At 42.9% G+C, this 25311-nt stretch overlaps 1 protein-coding gene across 5 annotated transcripts in view; it reads left to right on the top strand.

The window, feature by feature from the left end:
- MARVELD2 (MARVEL domain containing 2) overlaps positions 1–23222 on the top strand; it is a 29482-nt gene extending 6260 nt beyond the window's left edge. For 3 of the 5 annotated variants that reach the window (XM_055253000.2, XM_055252999.2, XM_063623182.1), the window contains exons 3-7: positions 3785–3820; positions 11413–11561; positions 11808–11979; positions 19381–19431; positions 20489–23222. In XM_055253000.2, the coding sequence (XP_055108975.1) occupies positions 3785–3820; positions 11413–11561; positions 11808–11979; positions 19381–19431; positions 20489–20611 (531 nt within the window). In that variant the 3' untranslated portion in view covers positions 20612–23222. The remainder of the gene's footprint in view (positions 1–3784; positions 3821–11412; positions 11562–11807; positions 11980–19380; positions 19432–20488) is intronic. The other 2 variants (XM_063623183.1, XM_055253001.2) reach the window with 1 other exon arrangement.
- The last annotated feature ends 2089 nt before the right edge of the window (positions 23223–25311 follow it).

The following is a 25311-nucleotide window of genomic DNA, read 5'->3' as shown; positions in this document are numbered from 1 at the left end:
CTGAATTTTTGCAAAGAAGAAGAATATACTCAGCAAAATAAGTGTCTCATCATTAAAGTAAGTTTGAGAACAGTCTTAATTCTTTAATAAAAACTCCTAATTTTTCATTTAAATGTTATGATTTTCTTTCTCCCAGTGAGTTGAATAAAGCCAAATAAGAATATGGTAAACCATGTTTGATTTTTTTAAGTATTGAGAGATTGAATTGTAATGAATATACTCTGAAAACTTGCCCAGTGGTTTTGATAATTTATCTTTATTTGAGGAAGACGTATGGTCCAAAATGAGAATGGAAGTCCTACAATGTTTTTATATTTCTAGAAATTAATAGGATAATAATGAGAATAAATAATAATGAGAACAATAAGAAGAATAAAATAATAATAACTGAAGGATGAGATAAAAGCCCTACCTAAAATTATTTTGATTGAACAGTAGTAAATGTTAGAGTATGTTCCACTGGCTACATTATTCTCTGAAGTTAGTTGATATTTTGCTTTCTTCCAAGGAGATGTGTGTAGTAGACTCTCCTATGCCACTGGAATTTTCAGTATTTACCTTAAAATTTTTTGTAATTTTAAGTTAACTGTATTATGAATTTTTGCTTTTCCACTTTTCCTAAGACTTCTTAGATACTATACAATTGCACATGGTATATATTGGGCAAAACTATAAATAAAAATTAAATCATGTCCTTATAACAGCACACACTGACATATGTATTTTGTTTTTAATCTTTTGCTTGAATCTGATGCATAACAACAAATAGCCCTTTGGTTTTAAAATTTTTTTATTTTTTTTTTTCTTTAGAGATGAGTATTTGCCATGTTGTCCAGGCTGGTTTCAAACTCCTGGACTCAAGCAATCCACCTGCCTTGGCATCCCAAAGTGCTGGGGTTACAGATGTGAGCCACCATGCCTGGCCCTTCTTTTCTTTTGGTTTTTTTAATTTTCTTTTTTTTTTTTTTTTTTTTTTTTTTTTTTTTTTTCTGTTTTTTTTGAGACAGAGTCTCACTCTGTTGCCAGAGTGTAGTGGCACTGTTGCAGGAAGTCAGGGACCCCGAACGGAGGGACCGGCTGAAGCCATGGCAGAAGAACACAAATTGTGAAGATTTCATGGACATTTATTAGTTCCCCAAATTAATACTTTTATAATTTCTTACTCCTGTCTTTAGTGCAGTCTCTGAACATAAATTGTGAAGATTTCATGGACACTTATCACTTCCCCCAATCAATACCCTTGTGATTTCCTATGCCTGTCTTTACTTTAATCTCTTAATCCCGTCATCTTTGTAAGCTGAGGAGGATGTATGTCGCCTCAGGACCCTGTGATGATTGAGTTAACTGCACAAATTGTTTGTAGAGCATGTGTGTTTGAACAATATGAAATCTGGACACCTTGAAAAAAGAACAGGATAACAGCGATGTTCAGGGAACAAGGGAGATAACCTTAAACTCTGGCTGCCCGAGAGTCGGGCGGAACAGAGCCATATTTCTCTTCTTTCAAAAGCAAATAGGAGAAATAGCACTGAATTCTTTTTCTCAGCAAGGAGCATCCCTGAGAAAGAGGATGCCTCCCTAAGGAGAGGCCTCTGAAATGGCCACTTTGGGGACAGCTGTCTTTTACAATCGTAGATAAGGGATGAAATAAGCCCTGGTCTCCTGTAGTGCTCCCAGGCTTATTAGGACAAGGAAATTCCCGCCTAATAAATTTTGGTCAGACCAGTTGTCTGCTCTCAAACCCTGTCTCCTGATAAGATGTTATCAATGACAATGCATGCCCAAAACTTCAGTAGCAATTTTAATTTCACCCCGGTCCTGTGGTCCTGTGATCTCGCCCTGCCTCCATTTGCCTTGTGATATTTTATTATCTTGTGAAGCATGTGATCTCTGTGACCCACACCATATTTGTACACTCCCTCCCCTTTTGAAAATCACTAATAAAAACTTGCTGGTTTTACGGCTTGGGGGCATCACGGAACCTGCTGACATGTGATGTCTCCCCCGGACATCCACCTTTAAAATTTCTCTCTTTTTTACTCTTTCCCTTTATTTCTCAGACTGGCCGACACTTAGGGAATATAGAAAAGAACCTACGTGAAATATTGGGGATGAATTTCCCCCATTATCTGGCGCCAGGCTGGAGTGCAGTGGCACAATCTCGGCTCACTGTAACCTCCACTTCCAAGGTTCAAGCGATCCTCCTGCCTCAGACCCCCTAGTAGCTGGGATTACAGGGACATGCCACCATGCCCAGCTAGTTTTTGTATTTTAGTAGAGACAGGGTTTTGCCATGTTGGCCAGGCTGGTCTTGAACTCCTGACCTCTGGTGATCCATCTGCCTTGGCCTCCCAGAGTGTTGAGATTACAGGTGTGAGCCACCGCACGCAGCCTTAGATTTTCTTTTTACACCTAGTAAAATGGGAAACAAATCGTTTTGTTGTCGTTGTTGTTGTTGATGGTTTGTTTTGAGGAAGGGTCTCACTCTGTCACCCAGCCTGCAATACAGTGGCACAATCATGGCTCACTGCAGCTTTGACCTCCCAGGCTCAAGCAATCTACCTCCCAGGTAGCTGGGACTACAGGCATACACCACCACACCTGGCTATTTTTTAATATTTTTTGTAAAGACAGGGTATCACTGTGTTACCCAGGCTGGTCTCGAACTTCTGGGCTCAAGCAATCCTCCTGCCTCAGCCTCCCAAATTGTTGGGATTATAAGTATAAGCCACTGTGCTTGGTGGAAAAAAATAGTTTTATAACAAGTACCTACATGTTATACAAAGAACTTTGACATGTGTCCATGTGATCTCTCTCTATATATTTTTTAAATTTTTTGTAGAGACGGGGTCTTGCTATGTTGCCGAGGCTGGTCTCAAACTCCTGGCCTCAAGCGATCCTTTCCCCTCAGCCTCCCAAAGTGCTGGGATTACAGGCATAAGCCATCATGCCTAGCTTGATTGTCACAGAATAATTTATCTTGCTAGAACTCTGCATAGATTCAAGTTATTTCTAAAAATGTGTCTTAGCACTTTAAGCATATTTCTTACATTTTTGTTTTTTTTATGTAACAAACCTTCACATGTATTAAATTTTTGTTTCTTAAAGTTACAATTTATTTCTTAAATGTACATCTCTGTGTACAAAGTAAAAAATGTTAATTCTAATCAATATGAAATCCAGATAGTGAAACACATACTTCCTCATAATTTTATGCTAGTTGCGTAAATTATTAAATCTTAATATTTAAAAATTCTATGTGAATAGAATGATCAACATAATAGTTTTATTTCTTTTTCCTTTCTCAACAAAAACTTATGTCTATGAGACTTTTCATAATGCCTAATTAGACTTCAGTCACCTGATGTTGAAGGTTGTGCCTGTCTGTACGTTGCTGTAACTTTCTAAAGGTTAGAAGATGTAATGGCCTAGGGCTTTTTTCTATTATAGAGTAATTGTCCTAACTCTTTAATCATGTAAAGTAATGGGAGGCAAGAGTAAATAAACTTTGAGGGTAATTCAGAGTGGTTTATCTAACAGTTTCCACCATCCCCATATTCCCTACTCCTCTCTATGCCCTGATTGACAGGGAATTACAGTTATCCCTCTTCTCAGTTCTCCACTGGCCCTTCAAAACCTAGGCAAAAAGAGGATGAGAAACACCCATCAAGTAGAGGATCGACCTCTTAAAATTGAGATTGGGCTATAAATGTAAATGGATGAAAATATTTGCAAAGTAGCTTCACATGCCTTTGAAAAACTATTTGAACTCTTTTTGTTCCAGATAAATGAGCCATCATTGTCATCAAAAAGGAAAATGGTAAGAATAAAGTTTACTTCACGTTATACTTTAGATTTGTTAATACTTTTCTCTTAGGTCTATTTATCTACATAGTAGTATTGTACATCTGTGAAATGTAGCTATTGGCCAGGCGTGGTGGCTCACACCTGTAATCCCAGCACTTTGGGAGGCTGAGGAGGGTGGATCACCTGAGGTCAGGAGTTCGAGACCAGCCTGGCCAAAATGGTGAAACCCCGTCTCTACCAAAAATACAAAAATTACCTGCATGTGGTGGCACACACCTGTAATCCCAGCTACTCCAGAGGCTGAGGCATGAGAACCACTTGAATCTGGGAGGTGAAGGTTTCAGTGAGCCGAGATCACGTCACTGCACTCCAGCCTGGGTGATAGAGTGAGACTGTTTAAAAAAAAAAAAGAAAAAGTGTAGCTATTAGATCGAGTTCGTATTAGGACTTTGAGCTTTTTTCCAGATACTAAAAGGACCAAATTAAACAATCATATCTGTAGCTTCTTTTAATTTTGTTAGATGAAAATTTATGCAAGTAAACAATGTATGTTTGAAATTTAATTATTTTTTAAATGAAAGTGATTCTCCCAAACTTTCTTCACTTGTATTTAAAGTTCTGTGGTGTTCTTTGTATCCTTCTCACCTTGCTTTCAGATGCCAAATTTTTTACTACACAGGACAGTTAAAAAATAAATTAATAATAATAATACTTTTTTTTTTTTTTTGGAGACAGAGTCTTGCTCTGTTGCCCAGGCTGGAGTGCAGTGGCGCCATCTCGGCTCACTGCAAGCTCCGCCTCCCAGGTTCACACCATTCTCCTGCCTCAGCCTCCTGAGTAGCTGGGACTACAGTTGCCTGCCACCGTGCCCGGCTAATTTTTTGTATTTTTAGTAGAGATGGGGTTTCACTGTGTTAGCTAGTTTCACGAGGTCAGGATGTTCTCTATCTCCTGACCTCGTGATCCACCCGCCTCAGACTCCCAAAGTGCTGGGATTACAGGCATGAGCCAGCGTGCCAAGCCAATAATACTTTTTTTTAAAGATGACAAATTTTATAGTGTCAGGGAATTTCTATTCCACAATTTACCAGCTGTGTGGCAGTAGACAAATTATTTTTCTATGCCTTCATTTCTTCATGTGTGAGATTGTAATAATAATAATAATTCCTACCTCGCAAGTTTGCTGAGAGGACTCAGTGAGATGCTGTTATCATTATTTACATATATGTAATAATTTATTTTAATAATCATAATTTTACCCTCATTGAAAATTTTACCCTCATTTTTTGAGATACTGGACATTATTATTATTATTTTTTTTTTTTTTTGAGACGGAGTCTCGCTCTGTCGCCAAGGCTGGAGTGCAGTGGTGCGATCTCGGCTCACTGCAACCTTCGCCTCCCAGGTTAAAGCAATTCTCCTGCCTCAGCCTCCTGAATAGCTGGGATTACAGGCGCCTGCCACCACGCCCAGCCAATTTTTGTATTTTTAGTAGAGATGGGGTTTCACCACGTTGGTCAGGCTGGTCTCGAACCCCTGACCTCGTAATCCACCCGCCTCGGCCTCCCACCATGCTGGGATTACAGGCGCGAGTTACTGCGCCTGGCCTGGACATTATTTCTTAGCAAGGAGTTGAGAATTCAACCTTTGGATTTGTTTCTCTGAAAAGAGAGCATATTTACTTGGTTGAAAATTCAAAAGAGTCTGTCAGCCAGGCTGAGGGCAGCCCCAAACTCCTGGGCTCAAACAATCCTCCCACCTTAACCTCCCAAGTAGCTGGGACTACAGGCATGCACCACCATGCCAGTTAATTTTTAAATAATTTTTGGTAGAGAAGAGGTCTCACTATGTTGCCCAGGCTGGTCTTAAGTGATCCTCCTGCCTCGGCCTCCCAAAGCACTGGGATTATAGGTGTGAGCCACCTTGCCCAGCCAGCAAGTGAACTTTAGAATCAGACAATCTAAATTTGAGTACTAGGTCAGCTACTTACTAGCTCTGCGATCCTGGGGAAATTGCTTACTTTCTCTGAACTTCAGTTTCCTGTTTGTTGTTTGGTCTAATACCAGGGGGTGCCTTCTTATTTTGTGTTTTAATTAATATAATTTTTTAAAAGCAAATAAGACCACTTTTAAAAGAAATAATAGATACAAGATAAGATCACATAGAGACAGCAACAAATTCTGGAGGCTGTGCTTTAAGTGCTGTGCAGGTTTATATTATAAGCTAGAAAAGCCAGAATCCAATGTGGGCATGGAACGTGATGGTATGGGTTTGAGGTCAGGAGTCTGTGCATTATTATATTATACACTCAAAGGGAGAGAGAATCAAGAATTGGAGAAGTAAATGCATGCTGAAACACATAGCTAGTTCTCCCTATATCTTTTCCCTTTTTTTTTTTGGTTTTTTTTTTTGAGACAGAGTCTCACTCTGTCACCAGGCTGGAGTGCTGTGGCATGATCTTGGCTCACCGCAACCTCCGACTCCCTGGTTCAAGCGATTGTCCTGCCTCAGCCTCCCTTAGTTCTGTCTATTTCTAACCTGACAGATATTCATTCAGCCCATTTTTAAGTTGAAAAGTTTAATAATTATATTCATAACATTACTTAGACTAGTTTTTGCTGGAAGCAAAGAACAGTCATGTTACTCTGGGGCACTGGGCCATTTTCCCCCTTCCTTTGACATGTCTGTCATCAAGAGTACTGTCTAAGAGTGGCCTTTCCCGTGCTGGAGCTTAATGCAGTCTTCCCACAAAAGCCTGACGAGGATTTAATTCTTTGTCTCATATGTGGTTTTAGATTTCTTCTCGATAGAGAACGGGTGCAGTGGCTCACGCCTGTAATCTGAGCACTTTGGGAAGCCAAAGCAGGTGGATCTCTTGAGGCCGGGGGTTTGGGACCAGCCTGGCCAACATGGTGAAACCCCATCTCTACTAAAAATACAAAAATTAGCCAGGCATGGTGGTGCATGCCTGTAATCCCAGCTACTCGGGAGGCTGAGGCAGGAGAATGGCTTGAACAGGGAGGCAGAGGTGGCAGTGAGCCAAGATCGTGCCACTGCACTCCAGCCTGGGCGACAGAGCGAGACTCTGTCTCAAAAAAAAAAAAAAAAAAAAAGTTTTTTCCCAATAGAGTTTTCCAAACTGATGATCAGGAAGGTTCATCCAAAAAGAGCAGAAAAAAAGTTAAGACCATGAAAATAAAAATTTAGGCCAGGCATGGTGGCTCACACCTGTAATCCCAGCATTTTTGGAAGCTAAGGTGGGTGGATCACCAGAGGTCAGGAGTTTGAGACCAGCCTGGGCAACATGGCAAAATCCCATCTCTACTCAAAATACAAAAAATTAGCCGGGTGTGGTGGCGCAAGCCTGTAATCCCAGCTACTTGGGAGACTGAGGTGGAAGAATGACTTGAACCTGGAAGACAGAGGTTGCAGTGAGCTGAGATCGAGATCGTTACCACTGCACTCCAGCCTGGGCAATAGCGTGAGACTGTCTCAAAAATAAATAAATTAAGTAATTAAAATAAATTTAAAGCAGATGAAATGTCTACATGGAAATATTCTGATTCCTTCAGGCTCCCTTTCTATATTAAAAGGTAAGTGTTAGAATTAGGGATGGGCAAGTAAGAAAAATGATTAGTTCTTCCTTAAAAAAATTTTATGTAGAAAACAAATTAATGATGAACTCTCTGCCCAAAGCAGCTTTGACCAGGAGATCTGAGATTGATGCTGGGACTGCTGCTGAGATCCAGAGGATCAACAAGCTCATAGCAGCTTCCTTAGCGCCATGAGATCTGGGTTGTTAAACATTTAGGAGTTAAACCACGTGCCCATATGGGGGTCAAAAAAAAGAAAACAAGTTAAAGAGAAATAGAAATTCATTTATTCAAGCCAAAAAAGCTCCCCCTAATGTTTAATACCATTATTCATTTTCAAGACTAAATATAGCTGGGTGTGGTGGCGGGCGCCTATAGTCCCAGCTGCTCGGGAGGCTGAGGCAGGAGAATGGCGTGAACCTGGGAGGCAGAGCTTGCAGTGAGCTGAGATCGCGCCACTGCACTCCAGCCTGGGCGACAGAGCAAGACTCCGTCTCAAAAAAAAAAAAAAAAAAAGACTAAATATATAGGAATTCATTAGGATGAAGAAATGGCATCCTAATCAGCAAGAAATACAGCAGAATAAATACTAACTTCAAAATGTGTTGCCTAAAAATATCCTGGCTTGATTTCATTTCCTCGGGGTACTCTGCTCGCCGCTCATGTTTTTGCAGATTTGGAGACCAAGTGGCGAGGCATGCTTTCTGCATCTAGGTGATCTGGCTTCTTTCCCACCTAGAGCCATGGTTGGAGAGCTTTTCCTTTTCATAACCTTCCCCTAGGGCTGGTTAGCAGCCTCCACACCTAATCCAATCTAAAGGGTGTGCTATTTGGTGAGTTAAAGTGCTAGTGGTTTTTAGAATGAGCTAATATTAAGCCAAAGCCAGTTTCAGGGTAAAGAAATCAGGAAACAGGATTTTTAAAGCTTCCTGGCAAGATGAAGATTAAGGTTTTAAAATCCTGTTTGGTTTTTTATTTGCAGTGAAGTAGGGGCCCTCCCAGGCCACTTTCAGTTTAGTTCAGCAAGCATTTCTCGAAGGCTTATGAGGTCAGTAGAGGGGAGGGAGGTTACTGCTCCAAAGAGGAATCATGTTCCCAAACACGATCTTACTTTCCGGTAGCAGTATGGCATTACTTGCCCTGTCCATCACAAGCTCACTTCTAGTGTGCTACTAGAACTTCATGCAACTTTAGGATATGAACAATATACATTTAAGTTAACAGGTTTCTTTATGTTATTCATTTAAAGTATCAATGAACCAGGCCAGGCACCGTGGCTCACACCTGTAACCCTAGCACTTTGGGAGGCCAAGGAGGGAGGATAGGTTGAGCCCAGGAGTTCGAGGCTGCAGTGAGCTATATGATCTCGCCACTGCACTCCAGCCTGGGTGGCACAGCGAGACTCTGTCTCAAAAAAAAAAAAGTATCAATGAACCAAATAGTTCTGGGGGTTTTATTTATTTATTTATTTGTTTGTTTGTTTGTTTGAGACACGGTTTCACTCTGTCACCCAGGCTGAGTGGAGTGGCATGATCACGAAGGTGCATGCCACCACACCCAGTTAATTTTTTATTTTTTGGCCAGGCATTGTGGCTCATGCCTGTAATCCCAGCACTTTGGGAGGCCAAGGTGGGTGGATTGCCTGAGCTCAGAAGTTCGAGACCAGACTGGGAAACATGGTGAAACCCCATCTCTACTAAAATACAAAAAATTAGCCAGTCATGGTGGTGTGCACCTGTAGTCCCAGCTATTTGGGAGGCTGAGGCAAGAGAATTGCTTAAACCTGGAGGCAGAGGTTGCAGTGAGTCAAGATCATGCCACTGCACTCCAGCCTGGGCAACAGAATGAGACTCTGTCTCAAGAAAAAATATTTTTTTTTAATTTTTTTTGTAGAAACAGGATCTCCTTATGTTGCCCAGGCTGGTCTCAAACATCTGGGCTCAAGCAATCCTCCTGCCTTGGTCTCCCAAAGTGCTAGGATTACAGGAATGAGCCACTGCACCTGGCCTAGTTCTGGGTTTTATTTATTTATTTATTTATTTTTGAGGCAGAATCTCGCTCTGTCACCCAGGCTAGAGTGCAGTGGCACAATCTCAGCTCCTTGCCACCTCCGCCTCCCGGGCTCAAGCCATTCTCCTGCCTCAGCCTCCTGAGTAGCTGGGATTACAGGCGCCCACCACCACGCTTGGCTAATTTTTGTATTTTTAGTAGAGACAGGGTTTCACCATGTTGGCCAGGCTGGTCTTGAACGCCTGACATTAAATGATCCACCCCCCTCGGCCTCCCAAAGTGCTGAGATTACAGGTGTGAGCCACCTCGCCTGGCCCAGTTCTGGGTTTTAATTGTGGCTTTTCTACTTAATAGTTATGTGACCTTGGAGAATTGACTTGACCTCTCTGAACCTCACTTCTGTTTTTAATTTTTTTTTTTTAAGAGACAAGAGTCTTGCTCTGATGCCCAGGCTGGAGTGCAGTGGACCATTCACACTCCCTGCAGCCTCAAACTCCTGGCTTCAAGTGATCCTCCCACCTCAGCCTGCCAAAACGTTAGGCTTACACGTGTAAGCCCCTGTGCCTGGCCTCAACCTCACTTCTTTTCTTTTCTTTTCTTTTTTTTTTTTTGAGACAGAGTCTCGCTCTGTCGCCCAGGCTGGAGTGCAGTGGCGCGATCTTGGCTCACTGCACACTCCACCTCCCGGGTTCACGCCATTGTCCTGCCTCAGCCTCCCAAGTAGCTGGGACTACAGGCGCCCACCACCATGCCCGGCTAATTTTTGTATTTTTAGTAGAGACGGGGTTTCACCATGCTGGCTAGGCTGGTCTCAAACACCTGACCTCGTGATCCTCTGACCTCGGCCTCCCAAAGTGCTGGGATTACAGGCATGAGCCACTGCGCCCGGCCAACTCATTTCCTTTTCTAATCCACTCAGTGGTTACTTACAATTAAATCATCCCAAATTGCCAGTATCATTACTTTCTCTTTCCATTTAAGTAGGCTTGTTCCATTTTTATCCTTGAATTTATTTTGAATTACATGTTTTATTCTTTTACGGTTAGTTGGGGTGTAAATTCTAAATAGGTAAGTTCTTAAGACTGCATGTTTGGCATTGCATCATCCACCTTTGACATGTACACGATTGGGGCTGGAGTGTGTTTTACCTACTGTGTATTATCATATCCCAAATGTGATCCCCTTAGCTATTACAGAAACGTTCAGAACAACTTTGTGACTATAAAACATGTAATTGTGATGTGAAATGTTAACTCTTATTTCCACTCTTCTTCCTCCTGTCTTCCTCCCCATTTCCTTCTTCTTTTTTTCCTTTTTTTTTTTTTTTTTGAGCCAGAGTCTCACTCTGTTGCCCAGGCTGGAGTGCAGTAATGCAATCACAGCTCACTGTTACCTCTACCTCCTGGACTCAAGCAATCCTCCCACCTCAGCCTCCAAGCCTCCCGAGTAGCTGCTAGTGGACTACAGACACACACCGCTGCATCTGCCAGATTTTTTTTTTTTTTTTAGACAGAGTCTCAGTCTGTCTCCCAAGCTGGAGTGCAGTGGTACAATCTTGGTTCACTGCAACCTCCGCCTCCTGGGCCCAAGTGATTCTCCTGCCTCAGCCTCCTGAGGAGTTGGGATTACCAACCCGCCACCACTCCCAGCTAATTTTTGTATTTTTAGTAGAGATGGGGTTTCACCGTGTTGGCCAGGCTGGTTTCAAACTCCTGATCTCAAGTGGTCGGCCCGCCTCAGTTTCCCAAAGTGCTGGGATTACGGGCATGAGCCACCATGCCTGGCCTTAAACTTTTTATAGAGACAGGGTCTTGCCATATTGGCCAGGCTGGTCTTGAACTCCTGGCCTCATGTGATCCTCCCTCTTTGGCCTCCCAAAGTGCTGGGATTATAGGTTTGAGCCACCCTACCTGATCTTTCTCCTCATTTTCTAAGAATAAATTCAGAGGGTTTTTTTCTACCTATATTTATTAACAAATCCTCTTTTTCTCCCTAACTGCAGTGTGAAATGGCCACCAGTGGTGACAGACAAAGAGACTCAGAAGTTAATTTCAAGGAACTGAGAACAGCAAAAATGAAACCTGAACTACTGAGTGGACACATCCCCCCAGGCCACATTCCTAAACCTATCGTGATGCCCGACTATGTGGCGTGAGTATCAATCTGAATTCTTCCTCAAGGTAGAAGTTGAAGGGCCTCATTTGGTCCTTTCATTTTCCAGTTTGTCTCCAAGTTAATACTCTGTGCTTAAAATCATGTATGTAAATAGTTGTTATCTGAGAGGTAATGTATTGAATTGAAGGTACAATATGATCAGTAAGGAATAAGATAAGCTGATTTCCCATTCAGCTTCTTTTAGTGAAACAATTACATCTTTGGCTTATGTTTTTCCCCCAGAAAATACCCTGTGATTCAGACAGATGATGAGCGAGAACGCTATAAAGCTGTGTTCCAAGACCAGTTTTCAGAGTACAAAGAGCTGTCTGCAGAAGTTCAGGCTGTCCTGAGGAAGTTTGATGAGCTGGATGCAGTGATGAGCAGATTGCCACATCATTCGGAAAGCCGACAGGTTAGTGTGTGCAGCTGCCTAGGAGGAGCACTGAAATCTAGAGGATGAATAAAATCTGGCTTTTTTTTTTTTTTTTTTCTGTGAGACAGAGTCTTGTTCTGTTGCCAGGCTGGAGTGCAGTGGCACAATCTTGGCTTGCTGCAACCTCCACCACCCGGGTTCAAGCGATTCTCCTGCCTCAGCCTCCCGAGTAGCTGGGATTACAGGCACATGCCACCACACCCAGCTAATTTTTTTCTATTTTTAGTGGAGACGCGGTTTCACCATGTTGGCCAAAACTGGCCTCAAGTGATCCACCTGCCTTGGCCTCCCAAAGTGCTGGGATTACAGTCATAAACCACCGCATTCGGCATAAAATCTGGCTTTTTTTTTTTTTTTTTTTGAGACAGAGTCTCACTCTGTCGCCCAGGTTGGAGTGCAGTGGCGCAATCTCGGCTCACTGCAAGCTCTACCTCCTGAGTTCACGCCATTCTCCTGCCTCAGCCTCTGGAGTAAGCTGGGACTACAGGCACCTGCCACCACGCCCAGCTAATGTTTTTGTATTTTTAGTAGAGACGGGGTTTCACCGTATTAGCCAGGATGGTCTCGATCTCCTGACCTCGGGATCTGCCCGCTTCGGCCTCCCAAAGTGGTGGGATTACAAGCGGGAGCCACCACGCCTGACCCTCAAAATCTGGCTTTTAAAAAAAATTATAACCATTTACATCTGCTTTCTGTGTCTAGGAAAGCATTTGAGATCCTCAAGGTGTCTAGTCAAGACGACAATTTAAATTATGTAACTTAATATCTTTTGTCTTCAATTATTAAACAGTATTTCTTCTTTTTTTTTTTTTTCACTCTGTGCTTACATTTTATTTTCTTACTTAAGTAAAATATGAATTTGCCTAAGATACATACTTAGTCAGTTAGGGTCCCAAAGGAGACAGCACATTCTAGCTAGGATAATTCACAAAGGTTTATTCAGAAAGGGAATGTAGGGAGGCCACGAGGGGCATTGAATTCCCCTGCTAAGCCAGAGCCCAGCAGTTAGCACCCCAGGCCCCAAGGCAGAGCGCCCGTTGAGTAAGAGTAGAGAGCAGAAATGGCGAGGCGCAGTGGCTTATGCCTGTAATCCCAACACTTTGAGAGGCCAAGGCGGGCAGATTGCTTGAGCCCAGGCATGCAAGACCAGTCTGGACAACATGGTGAAACCCCGTCTCTACAAAAAAATATACAAATTAGCCGGGCATGGTGGCAAGCACCTGTAGACCCAGCAGGAGGCTGAGGTGCAAGTATTGCCTGAACCCAGGAGGTAGAGGTTGCAGTGAGCTGTGATTTTGCCACTACACTCCAGCCTGAGGGACAGAGTGAGAACATGTCTCAAAAAACATAAAATAAAATAAAAAGCAGATATGAGATACGCTACAAATGTGAGTTGCTGGACACACACATCAGACAGGTAGCTGTGATTATGACAAAGAGGAAAACCAGGAGTGGAAATGGTAGTTACAGAGGCTTAAGCTTTTTTGTAGTGCTCTTCCCCGCCCCCCACATTTTTCACATTTTGAAATAGGAATATTGAAATAGGAATGCCTTATAACCTGTGCCATTTTTTAATTTTTATTTTTATTTTTTTGAGATGGAGTTTTGCTCTTGTTGCCCAGGCTGGAGTGCCATGGCGCACTCTTGGCTCACTGCAACCTCTGCCTCCCGGGTTGAAACGATTCTTCCACCTCAGCCTCCTAAGTAGCTGGGATTATAGGCATGCGCCACCATGCCCAGCTAATTTTGTATTTTTGTTAGAGACGGGGTTTCACCATGGTGGTCAGGCTGGTCTTGAACTCCTGACCTTATGATCCGCCCGCCTCAGCCTCCCAAAGTGCTGGGATTACAGGCGTGAGCCACCGTGCCTGGCCACCTGTGCCATTTTTTAATCAGATGTACTCTTTTTTTTTTTTTTTTTGAGATGGAGTCTTGCTCTGTCACCCAGACTGGAGTGCAGTGGCACAATCTCGGCTCACTACAACCGTTGCCTCCCAGGTTACGCGATTCTCCTGCCTCAGCTTCCTGAGTAGATGGGACTATAGGTGCACACCCGGCTAATTTTTGTATTTTTAGTGGAGACAGGGTTTCCCCATTTAGGCCACTCTGGTCTTGAACTCCTGACCTCAGGTGATCCACCTACCTCAGCCTCCCAAAGTGCTGGTATTACAGGCATGAGCCACTGCATCTGGCCCAGATGTACTCTTTCTAATTGAGATCTCATTCACATATAATAAATCCACCCTTTTGAAGTGTACAATTCAGTGAATTTTAGTATAGTTACAGAGTTGTGCAATCAGCACCACTCAAATTCCACAACAGTTTCATCACCCCAAAAAGAAACCCCATATTGGCTGGGGGCGGTGGCTCATTCCTGTAATCTCAGCACTTTAGGATGCTGAGGCAGGCAGATCACTTGAGATCAGGAATTCGAGACCAGCCTGGCCAACGTGGTGAAACGCTGTCTCTACTAAAAGTACAAAAGTTAGTTGGGCGCGTTGGCAGGCTGAGTAATCTCAGCTACTCGGGAGACTGAGGCAGGAGAATCACTTGAACCCAGGAGGTGGAGGTTTCAGTGAGCCGAGATTGCGCCACTGCACTCCAGCCTGGACAACAGCACGAGAACCTGTCTCAAAAAAAAGAAAAAGGAAACCCTTTACCCATTAGCAGTTATTTCCCATTCTCAGCTCTGTCCAACCATTGACAACCACCAATCTACTTTCTGTCCGAATGGATTTGCCTAGTTTGAACATTTCATATCAATCTTGTGTCTGGCTTCTTCATTTTGCATAATGTTTTCAAGATTCATCCATATTTTAGCATAAGTCAATACATATTCCTTTTTGTGGTGGAATAATATTCTGCTATGTGGATATACCATATTTTGTTTATCCATTTATCAAGAGATAGACATTTGGTCATTTCCAAATGTCTATATAGTCATTTCCACTCATTGGCTGTTATGAATAATGCTGGTATAAATATTTGTGTAATATTCTGTCTTTTTAAAAGAGGCTGTATTAATCTATTACATGTATGATTAAATTTTAAAAACACAGCTTTGTAAAAACTAAATGTCAGTCTGGCTGTGGTGGCACATGCCTACAGTCCCAGCTACTCGGGAGGCTGAGGCAGGACAGTCGTGTGAACCCGGGAAGCAGAGGTTGCAGTGAGCCAAGATCGTGCCACTGCACTCCAGCCTGAGCGACAGAGCCAAGAAAAAAAAACAAAAAAACAAACAAGAAAACTAAATGTCAAATTTATGTATGGGAACACACACACACACACACACACACATATATATAAATTTTTTACCTGAGAAGTTAGGTGTCTTTGTTTCAATCACAGACTCTTTGTTAAGTGTACATTTAAATCACATATCACTATGAGTTAACTAAGCCAAATGTGTATTACAGTGACATTTTCCTAATCCTGGAGCAATGGAATGGTGTTGGCTAAGAGACGCCAGTACCAGGAAGCAAGAGAAATTCAGCAAATACTGAGGTCGAATGTCAGTACCATTTGGAAAATAAGCAAGGCCCACAGGTCTAAGAAGGGTGACCTAGTTTAGAGGCTGTCAAAGGAGTGCAGGAAGGCATGAGGCCCCAGGAATCTGGATCAGCACAGGTTGGGAAATGCAGGATTGTTGGGAGAAATAATGCAGAAAATCCTGACCTGTAAGGCCGAGCGTGGTGGCTCACGCCTGTAATCCTAGCACTTTGGGAGGCTGAGGCGGGCAGATCACCTGAGGTTGGGAGTTCCGGACCAGCCTGACCAACATGGAGAAACCCCATCTCGGCCAGGCGCGGTGGCTCACCCCTGTAATCCCAGCACTTTGGGAGGCCGAAGCGGGTGGATCACCTGAGGTCAGGAGTTCTAGACCAGCCTGGCCAACATCGTGAAACCACATCTCTACTAAAAATACAAAAATTAGCCAGGCATGGTGGTGTGTGCCTGTAATTCCAGCTACTCAGGAGGCAGAGACAAGAGAATTGCTTGAACCCGGGAGTCAGAGGTTGCAGTGAGCTGATATTGTGCCACTGCACTCCAGCCTGGGCAACAGAGCGAGACTTCATCTCAAAAAAAAAAAAAAAAACAAAAACCAAAAAAAAGAAACCATCTCAACTAAAAATACAAAATTAGCTGCACGTGGTGGTGCATGCCTGTAATCCCAGCTAGTCGGGAAGGCTGAGGCAGGAGAATCGCTTGAACCCAGGAGGCGGAGGCTGTGGTGTGCTGAGATCACGCCATTGCACTCCAGCCTGGGCAACAAGAGCGAAACTCCATCTCAAAAAAAAAAAAAAATTGCTGGGCGCAGTGGCTCACACCTGTAATCCCAGCACTATGGGAGGCTGAGGCAGGCGGATCATGAGGTCAGGAGATCGAGACCAGCCTGGCCAACATAGTGAAACCCTGTCCCTACTAAAAATACAAAAAATTAGCCGGGCATGGTGGTGGGCGCCTGTAATCCCAGCTACTCGGGAGGCTGAGGCAGGAGAATGGCTTGAACCTGGGAGGCGGAAGTTGCAGTGAGACGAGATTATGCCATTGCACTCCAGCCTGGGCGACAGAGTGAGACTCTGTCTCAAAAAAAAAAAAAAACAAAGAAAATCTTGACCTTGACCTGTAATCTTTGAGCCAGCACCCAGTAGTATCTGGTTTGTGTGCTTTATATGAATGGACAAGGGCTGCAGCACGTGGTCTGCAGTTGGGAAATCAAGAGGGTCCTGATGACAGTACAGGTTGAGAGACCAAGTCTTCCCATGATGTTTCCACACAATATCAACAACAGCCATTACCTGTGATTTTTAACAAGACAGGGCTTGTAAGTAACCCAATGGCAGGCCCACGGTTATTATTATCAGTGTATCCTCCAGTCCTTATCTAAAGTAGAAATATTAACCGTATTACAAAAGTTAGCTTCTCCTTGGCCACAGGCTGAGCTTTGTCCTGGGCAGGAGTCCACAGGCTCATTCATTTTCCCACCATGTCCCCATCGAAGCATGTGAGGCATTTCAAAGCCCAGTGGGCCTGTTTGGAGGCAGATTCTCTCACAGACATGGTTGTGCACCACTGAAAAATAGTCACATGACTTTTCTGAGCCCATAACATAGAAATATTGCCCCAAACAGTCCCTCTGGTCCTCACCACTCCTTAAATTCAGTGACAGACTCTAGATGGATGTTACAGCTCATCTCTGCCTGCATCTCCAGCACAGCAGTGCTAACCCCAACAGCAAGTTTATTCCTTGTCCAGGATCTGTTATTACAGATTACAATTAAATCACCAGGTTTATCTTCACTGCTGGCAGGCATTCAAAACACAAACATACTCATGATCTCAGTATGTAAAAGAGACTGAAGAATTAAAATAGTTCAGGCAAGGGGGCTCATGGCTGTAATCCCCACACTTTGAGAGACAAGGCAGGAAAAGTGCTTGAAGCCAGGAGTTCAAGATGAGCTTGGGCAACATAGCAAGACCACGTCTACACACAAAAAAGTAAAAATTAGCAGCCAGGCATGGTGGCTCACACCTGTAATCCCAGCACTTTGGGAGGCCGAGGTGGGTGAATCACAAGGTCAGGAGATCGAGACCAGCCTGGCCAACGTCGTGAAACCCCGTCTCTACTGAAAATACAAAAAATTAGCTGGGCACAGTGGCAGGTGCCTGTAATCCCAGCTACTTGGGAGGCGGAGGCAGGAGAATCACTTGAACCTGGGAGGCAAAGGTTGCAGTGAGCCGAGATTGCACCACTGCACTCCAGCCTGGGCGACAGAATGAGACTCCATCTCAAAAATAAATAAAAAATAAATAAATAAAAATTAGCCAGGCCTGGTGATGTGCCGTATAATCCCAGCTACTCGGGAGGCTGAGACAGGAGGATCACTTGAGCCCAAGAAGTTTTGGTTACAGTGAGCTATTACCCCACTGCACTCCAGCTTGGGCAACAGAGCAAGACCCTGTCTCAAAAAACAAAAAACAAAAAAAAAAATGAAGAAAATATACTGGGAAAAGGATATGGATCAGTGATAGAAAAAGTTCTCAGGCCAAGCTTTTATTTTGTTAGTATTTTTATTTATTTATTTATTTTTGAGATAGAGTTTCACTCTGTTGCCCAGGCTGGAGTGCAGTGGCGTGATCTTGGCTCACTGCAACCTCTGCCTCCTGGGTTCAAGCGATTCTACTGTCTCAAACTCCTAAGTAGCTGAGATTACAGGTATGAGCCACCGTGCCTGGCTAATTTTTGTATTTTTAGTAGAGACGGGGTTTTGCCATGTTGGCCAGGCTGGTCTCGAACTTCTGATCTCAGGTGATCCATCCGCCTCAGCCTCCCAAAGTGCTGGGATTACAGTTGTAGGGCAAGCTTTTAGAACTATAAATTACTGGCTGGGCACAGTGGCTCATGCCTGTAATCCCAGTACTTTGGGAGACCAAGGTGGGCGGATCACTTGAGGCCAGGAGTTTGAGACCAGCCTGGGAAATATGGCAAAACCCATCTCTACTAAAAATACAAAAATTAGCTGGGCATGGTGATGCACACCTATAGTTCCAGCTACTTGGGAGGCTGAGGCTCAATAATAGCTTGAGCCAGAGAGGTGGGAGTTGCAGTGAGCTGAGATCACACCACTGCACTCCAGCCTGGGCGACAGAGGGAGACTGTCTTAAAAAGAAAAAAAAAAACACTGTAAATTATTATATTTATTTATTTATTAGGTTTGCATTGTCTGACAATCTCTATGCATAGGTTTGCATGGATGAATGAGGGCATTGCTATAGTAATCTGTTCCGTTTGGATAGGCCATTCAACTCCTTAACAAAGTTCGTATTTATTACAAAACTTAGAAAAAAGTTACAAGGAGCCTTATATTAGCTATTTTCAAAAGTTGCATACTCTCAAACTTCTTAATCCCAACACCTAATAACTCGAAAAAGAACTTTCCAAAGGGGATGAACTTTCCAGAAAGGATGAATATAATCATAGCTAATGTAGTTATTATGTGGCAAGCACTTTATAAGGATCATTTCAAATAAGTGAACCTTCTTACAACCCTTTGAGGTCATTATGGTTTTATTTCCATTTTACAATAAGGAAACTGAGCATGCCAGCTGTATGACCCTGGGCAAGCTATGTATCCTCCCTAAGGGCCCAGGGCTTGGGTCTGGTTGCATGTGGTCAGGGCCCTTTCTCTCTTTTATCGCCTGGGCCTAGCAGATAGTAAGCCTTCAAATATTTGCCTGTGAGTTGAATTTTTGTGTATGAATGTTTTCATTAGTTTCTTAGGTAAAAATTGTTTTTTGTTCTAATTCTCAGTGTGCTTTGAGATATGATTTGAGTAAATGCAGATGTTTTAACTTAATTATACCATATATTATTTTTAGGAACATGAGAGAATTTCAAGAATCCATGAAGAGTTTAAGAAAAAAAAGAATGTGAGTAAAACAGTTTTCTTCTTCAAACCGTATTCTCATCCAGGTACATACGTGATAATTGACAGACTCTATATTCTGTTAGATAAAATAGTTCCTTTTTGTATTTCATGAGATGCTCCTTTAAAGGGAAAATGGCTGCTGGATGCCATTTCTTGTCATGTCTGTTCTGAATACATTTTGCTGTGTCCTGATTTAGCAACCTAGAGAAATGAGCATTAATCAGGAATTCTCCACCTGTTCCTTCAAAAAGATGAACTGATTTTACATCTTTCCAACTCTAACTTAATCTCAAAATCAGTAGAGGTGGCTGGATACTGGCTCAGGCCTGTAATCCCAGCACTTTGGGAGGCCAAGGCAAGTGGAACGCTTGAGCCCAGGAGTTTGAGACCAGCCTGGGCAACATGGCGAAACCCTGTCTCTACAAAAAAATACAAACATTAGCCAGTAATGGTGGCACATGCCTGTAGCCCCAGCTACTTGGGAGGCTGAAGTGGGAGGATCACTTGTGCCTGGGAGGCAGAGGTTGCACTGGGAGACAGTACGCCACTGTACTCTAGCCTGGGCAACAAAGTGAAACCCTGTCTCAAAAAGAAAAAAAAAAATCAGTAAAGGCTGGAGAGACTGTTTATTAATATTTTCTATACTTTTTTTTTTTTTTTTTTTTTTTTTAAAGAGATGGGGTCTTGGCATGTTGCCTAAGCTGGCCTCAAACACCTGGGCTCAAGCAATCCTTCCACCTCAGCCTCCTGAGTTGCTGGGACTACAGGCACATACCACTGTACCTGGCTTTATTTCCTTTTTTATGTACATCAGATATTAAAATGAAAGGCGCCTCAGCACTTTGTACGTCTGCCTGATTTTGCTGTGAACCTAAAACTGCTCTTAAAAAAAAAAGTACATTTAAAAAATGTGTAGAGAGCTTAACTGTTACCCTGAGTTCAGAATCTGCTGTAGAGACTTTTGCTGTGTATGATCATTTCATGGGTGACAATGTATGTTTCTGTGTTTTTCACTGAGGACGCCAGGAGCCAAAATAATACTTATATTTCTTTTATAGGATCCTACATTTCTGGAAAAAAAAGAACGCTGTGATTACCTAAAGAATAAACTTTCTCACATAAAGCAAAGAATTCAAGAATATGATAAAGTAATGAATTGGGATGTACAAGGTTATTCTTAACCCTTATTTGAAACCACTTTATTTTTTATTTTATTTTATTTTTTGAGATGAAGTCTCGCTCTGTTACCCAGGCTGGAGTGCAGTGGCACGATCTCGGCTCACGGCAACCTCCACCTCCCGGGTTCAAGCAATTCTCCTGCCTTAGCCTCCCCAGTAGCTGGGATTACAGGTGTGCGCCACCACGCCTGGCTAATTTTTGTATTTTTAGTAGAGGCGAGGTTTCACCATGTTGGTCAGGCTGTGAAACTACTTTTTTTTTTTAAATAGCAAGTTTACTATTTATTTACTGTCTTTTTAATGCTAGCCTCTGTGGTAGAGAAGCAAGCGCTTCCCGAATCAGCTTCCAATTGGTTTAACCAGTATGCAACATTAAAGATTTTACTCAGACATTTTTAAACAAATTCAAATGTACTAAGGGCCTTTACTAAGAATGGAAAAAATCCTGTGTTCATCTTTCATCTGTGACCAATTTCATATTCATCTATCTCATTTAAATGTGTCATCATTTTAGAGATCGTATCCTGGCAGTGTGATGGGCAAGTGGACTATTAATTCTGGTGCTACTTTTTCCTTTTTTTCTCAGGCAGGTTCCTAGGATTTTTCTGGGACAAATTTCTCTTCCTAGAGAAATTCCTAGGGGATTTCTAAAGGATTTTTCTAAGGGAAAAAGAGTGACATCTTTCAAAGGTATCATTTATTCCCTTGAAAGGTGTTTGAATCCCAGATCAACATTTTCAGACATCCTGATCTTGGGCAAATTGCTTAATCTCTCTGTGCCTGTTCCCTCTTCTGTAAAATGGGGCTAGTAATAGTCCCTTCCTCATAGAGTTGTTGGGATTAAAGGAGTTACTAATATGGTAGGGACTATATTAGTGTTTGTGAAGTCTACAGAAGTGTTTGTGAAATGAATAAATTATAAAGAATGAGTCTCAAGAAAAGGTCCTTAATGAGCAAGCCCAACCTACTTAACCAAAAGCCCAAGTGTCTGGTCCCTTTCTGTTTTGTGGTGTTAACTCATGGCCTTAGCCTGATGCTTCACTGTGGCTCTGTGGCCCCTGGGGTTCCACTTGGCCTCCCTGTCTTTCATCAGTGTGACTGTACATCTCTCCATCTCCCCACAGTCCAGCCTGCCCTGGACACATTGAATTGTATGAATGGTATTGCTTTTCTTTTTTTTTTTTTTTGAGACGGAGTCTCGCTGTGTTGCCCAGACTGGAGTGCAGTGGCGCGATCTCACCTCACTGCAAGCTCTGCCTCACGGGTTCATGTCATTTTCCCGCCTCAGCCTCCCGAGTAGCTGGGACTACAGGCGCCTGCCACCACGCCTGGCTAATTTTTTGTATTTTTAGTAGAGATGGGGTTTCACTGTGTTAGCCAAGATGGTCTCGATCTCCTGACCTCATGATCCGCCCACCTCAGCCTCCCAAAGTGTTGGGATTACAGGCGTGAGCCACCATGCCTGGCTGGTATTGCTTTTCTGTCCCCTTTGGACATACATGCTACAGTCCCATGAGGTACCATTTCCTTGGAAACTCCCTTTGAATTTTTGAATTTTTGGGATACTTCATCTTTCTTTCTTTCTTTCTTTCTTTCTTTTTTGAGATGCAGTTTTGCTGTTGTTGCCCAGGCTGGAGTACAGTGGTATGATCTTGGCTCACAGCAACCTCTGCCTCCTGGGTTCAAGTGATTCTCCTGCCTCTGCCTCCCAAGTAGCTGGGATTGCAGGCACCCACCACCACGCCCAGCTAATTTTTTGTATTTTTCGTAGAGACAGGGGTTTCACCATGTTGGCCAGGTTGGTCTCAAGCTCCTGACCTCAGATAATCCACCAGCCTCAGCCTCCTGAAGTGCTGGGATTCAGGTGTGAGCCACCGCGCCCAGCAGGGATGCTTCATCTTTCTAGGAATTATCTTGGCTTTGGACTTTATTCATAAGAAATGTTTTATTTCTGTTAGTATGAACAATAGACTGCCTTAACAAAGTTTTTCTTTAAACAAAATCGTTCTTGTTGGATTTTATTCAGCAGCGTCTATCATGTAGATAAATTCCCAGGTGTAGCATTACAACTTCTGACTAATATAGCTGCCATTCAGACAATTAATGTTCAAAGAGTTTTCTAAAGTGATAAAACCAAAGAAAAGCATGTGGAAAAGCAGAAGCTTAGGAAGTTGTGGTCACTGAATGCACTCCCTGGTTTTTATGTGTCAGTGAAATCTTTATGCATTCATTGTTAATATTTTAATTCCATGGCTTCCCAGGCTGTGCTGTGTCTAAAGGGGTAACACCTAGGGAAGCATGAGGCCCCTTATGGGACCCCCTAAATGGGGAGTCAATACTTTCTATTTTATGTATTGAGCCCTGTGTTAACATTTCACTTAAGAAGAGCACCAGTGCTTTAAAAAAAAAAAAAAAAAAAAAAGAGGTAAAATATTACCATTTTGATAGACTGTAAAGAGTTAGATTCCTGTTGAAGTGTTAAGGAAATTTAACTTTGTGAAACTTGTAAAATAAAGTTTATAAGTGTAGCTAATCTTTGAAAAACCAATGTGGTAACACTGATTTGTAAATGTTGTGGTCAATCCCTAGGTGCATTAAAGTTTCAGTCACCTGCCGTGTGTGTGTGTGCCCTTTTATGTTTGCCTTCCTAGCATTCCTGTGTTCACTGTGCATGTTCTTGAAAATATTTTCACTTGTCAGAAAATAAACTGGAAAGTCATTGAAAACCTGTAGGTCACAATGCTCAGGTGACTCACTGTTTCTCCTTCCCCCATTATTTGCAATAATTCAAAGTCCAGGCCATTGTATTAGTTTCCTAGGACTGTCATGACAATGTACTACAAACTGAGTGGCTCAAAACAACTGAAATGTGTTGTCTCACGGACCTGCAGCCTAGAAGTCTGGAAGCGAGGTGTCAGCTGGGACATGCTCCCTCGAAAACCTGTAGGGGAGTCCTTTTCTAGTTTCTGGTGGTTTGCTGGCCATGTTTGACGTTCCTTGGCTTGTAGATGCATCTCTCCAATCCTCCATTCTCACATGGCCTTCTCCCTGTCTTGGCTATATGAGTCATATTGAATGAGAGGCCCACCTTCTCCAGCACGACCTCCTGTCAACTCATTACATTTGCTAGGACGCTATTTCCAAGTAAGGTCACGTTCTGAGATACTGGAGGTTAGGAACTTCAACGTTATCTTTTTGAGAGGCCACAGTTTAGCCTGTAATACCTACCTTTGGCAAGTTACAAGATTCAGAAGGAAAAGTACTTCCCTGTACATTTTCTTTCTTCCATATAATTTTTTCTTTTATTTTTTGTGGTGGAGACTCACTCTGCCACCCAGGCTGGGGTGCAGTAGTGTGATCGGCTCACTGCAACCTCTGCCTCCTGGGTACAAGCTATTCTCCTGCCTCAGCCTCCAAGTAGCTGGGATTACAGGCACTCACCACCACACCCAGCTAAATTCTGTATTTTTAGTAGAGATGGGGTTTCATCTTATGTTGGCCAGGCTGTTCTCGAACTCCTGACCTCAAGTGATCTGCCCACCTTGGCCTCCCCAAGCAATCCCCCTGCCTCAGCCTTCCAAAGTGCTGGGATTACAGGTGTGAACCACTGCACCCAGCCCTTCCATATTGTTTTAACATGTATTCTAATTTGAAAATTAATATGAGGATATGTCAGTATATCTAAAACTTGAAAAAAGTATATGCCAGTTATATGTCAAATGCTTTTATTGTGCCAGATGTGTTAGCATTAAAGATACTGAAATCAGTGAAACAGAGACTTTGGGGGTGGTAATGAAGTACATATTTCTAGAAATTGTTTCTGATATTGAGATGCACCGACGTTTGAAACATACAACACAGGAAAAGTCTACAATTTTTTCTGACCATCTTTTTTTAACTATTATAATTTTTAAAAATAATGAGTATAAAAGCTTAGAAGATAGAAAACAAAAGTCCTACCAGTACCAATTCTATTCCCTGGCAGTATATACTGTTTGGAGTATACCCTCCCAGACCTTTGTGGTGTGTATAATCACTTTTATTTATGTATTTATTTTTACAAAAATAGGTTTAGACATTTTATTTTATTTTATTTTTGAGATGAAGTATTGCTCTGTTGCCCAGGCTGGAGTGCAGTGGCATGATCTTGGCTCACTGCAACCTCCCCCTCCTGGGTTCAAGTGACCCTCCCACCTCAGCCTCCTGAGCAGTGGGGACTACAGACGCACACCACCACGCCCAGCTAATTTTTGTATTTTTAATGGAGATGTGATTTTGCCATGTTGGCCAGGCTGATCTTGAACTTCTGACCTCAAGTGATCTGCCCACCTTGGCCTCACAAAGTGCTGGGATTACAGGCATGAGCCACCACACCTGGCTATAAAATCACTTTAAAATTGTCTACTTTAATGCTTTCAGTGGGCTTTTTGGGGATTGCCATTGTTGTTGTTTTGATATGGAGTCTTGCTCTGTTGCCCAGGCTGGAGTGTGGTGGTGCTACCTCCGCTCACCACAACCACCACCTCCTGGGATCAAGCGATTCTCCTGCCTCAGCCTCCTGAGTAGCTGGGATTACAGGCGCACACGACCATGCCCAGCTAATTTTTATATTTTTAGTAGAGACAGGGTTTCACCATGCTGACCAGGCTGGTCTTGAACTCCTGACCTCAAGTGATCTACCTGCCTTGGCCTCCCAAAGTGTT

The sequence above is a fragment of the Symphalangus syndactylus genome, chromosome 18 (genome assembly GCF_028878055.3).
Source record: "Symphalangus syndactylus isolate Jambi chromosome 18, NHGRI_mSymSyn1-v2.1_pri, whole genome shotgun sequence".
Taxonomy (NCBI): Eukaryota; Metazoa; Chordata; class Mammalia; order Primates; family Hylobatidae; genus Symphalangus; species Symphalangus syndactylus.
The sequence above is the reverse complement of the archived record's forward strand: the minus strand, read 5'-3'. Positions and strand labels throughout refer to the sequence as shown.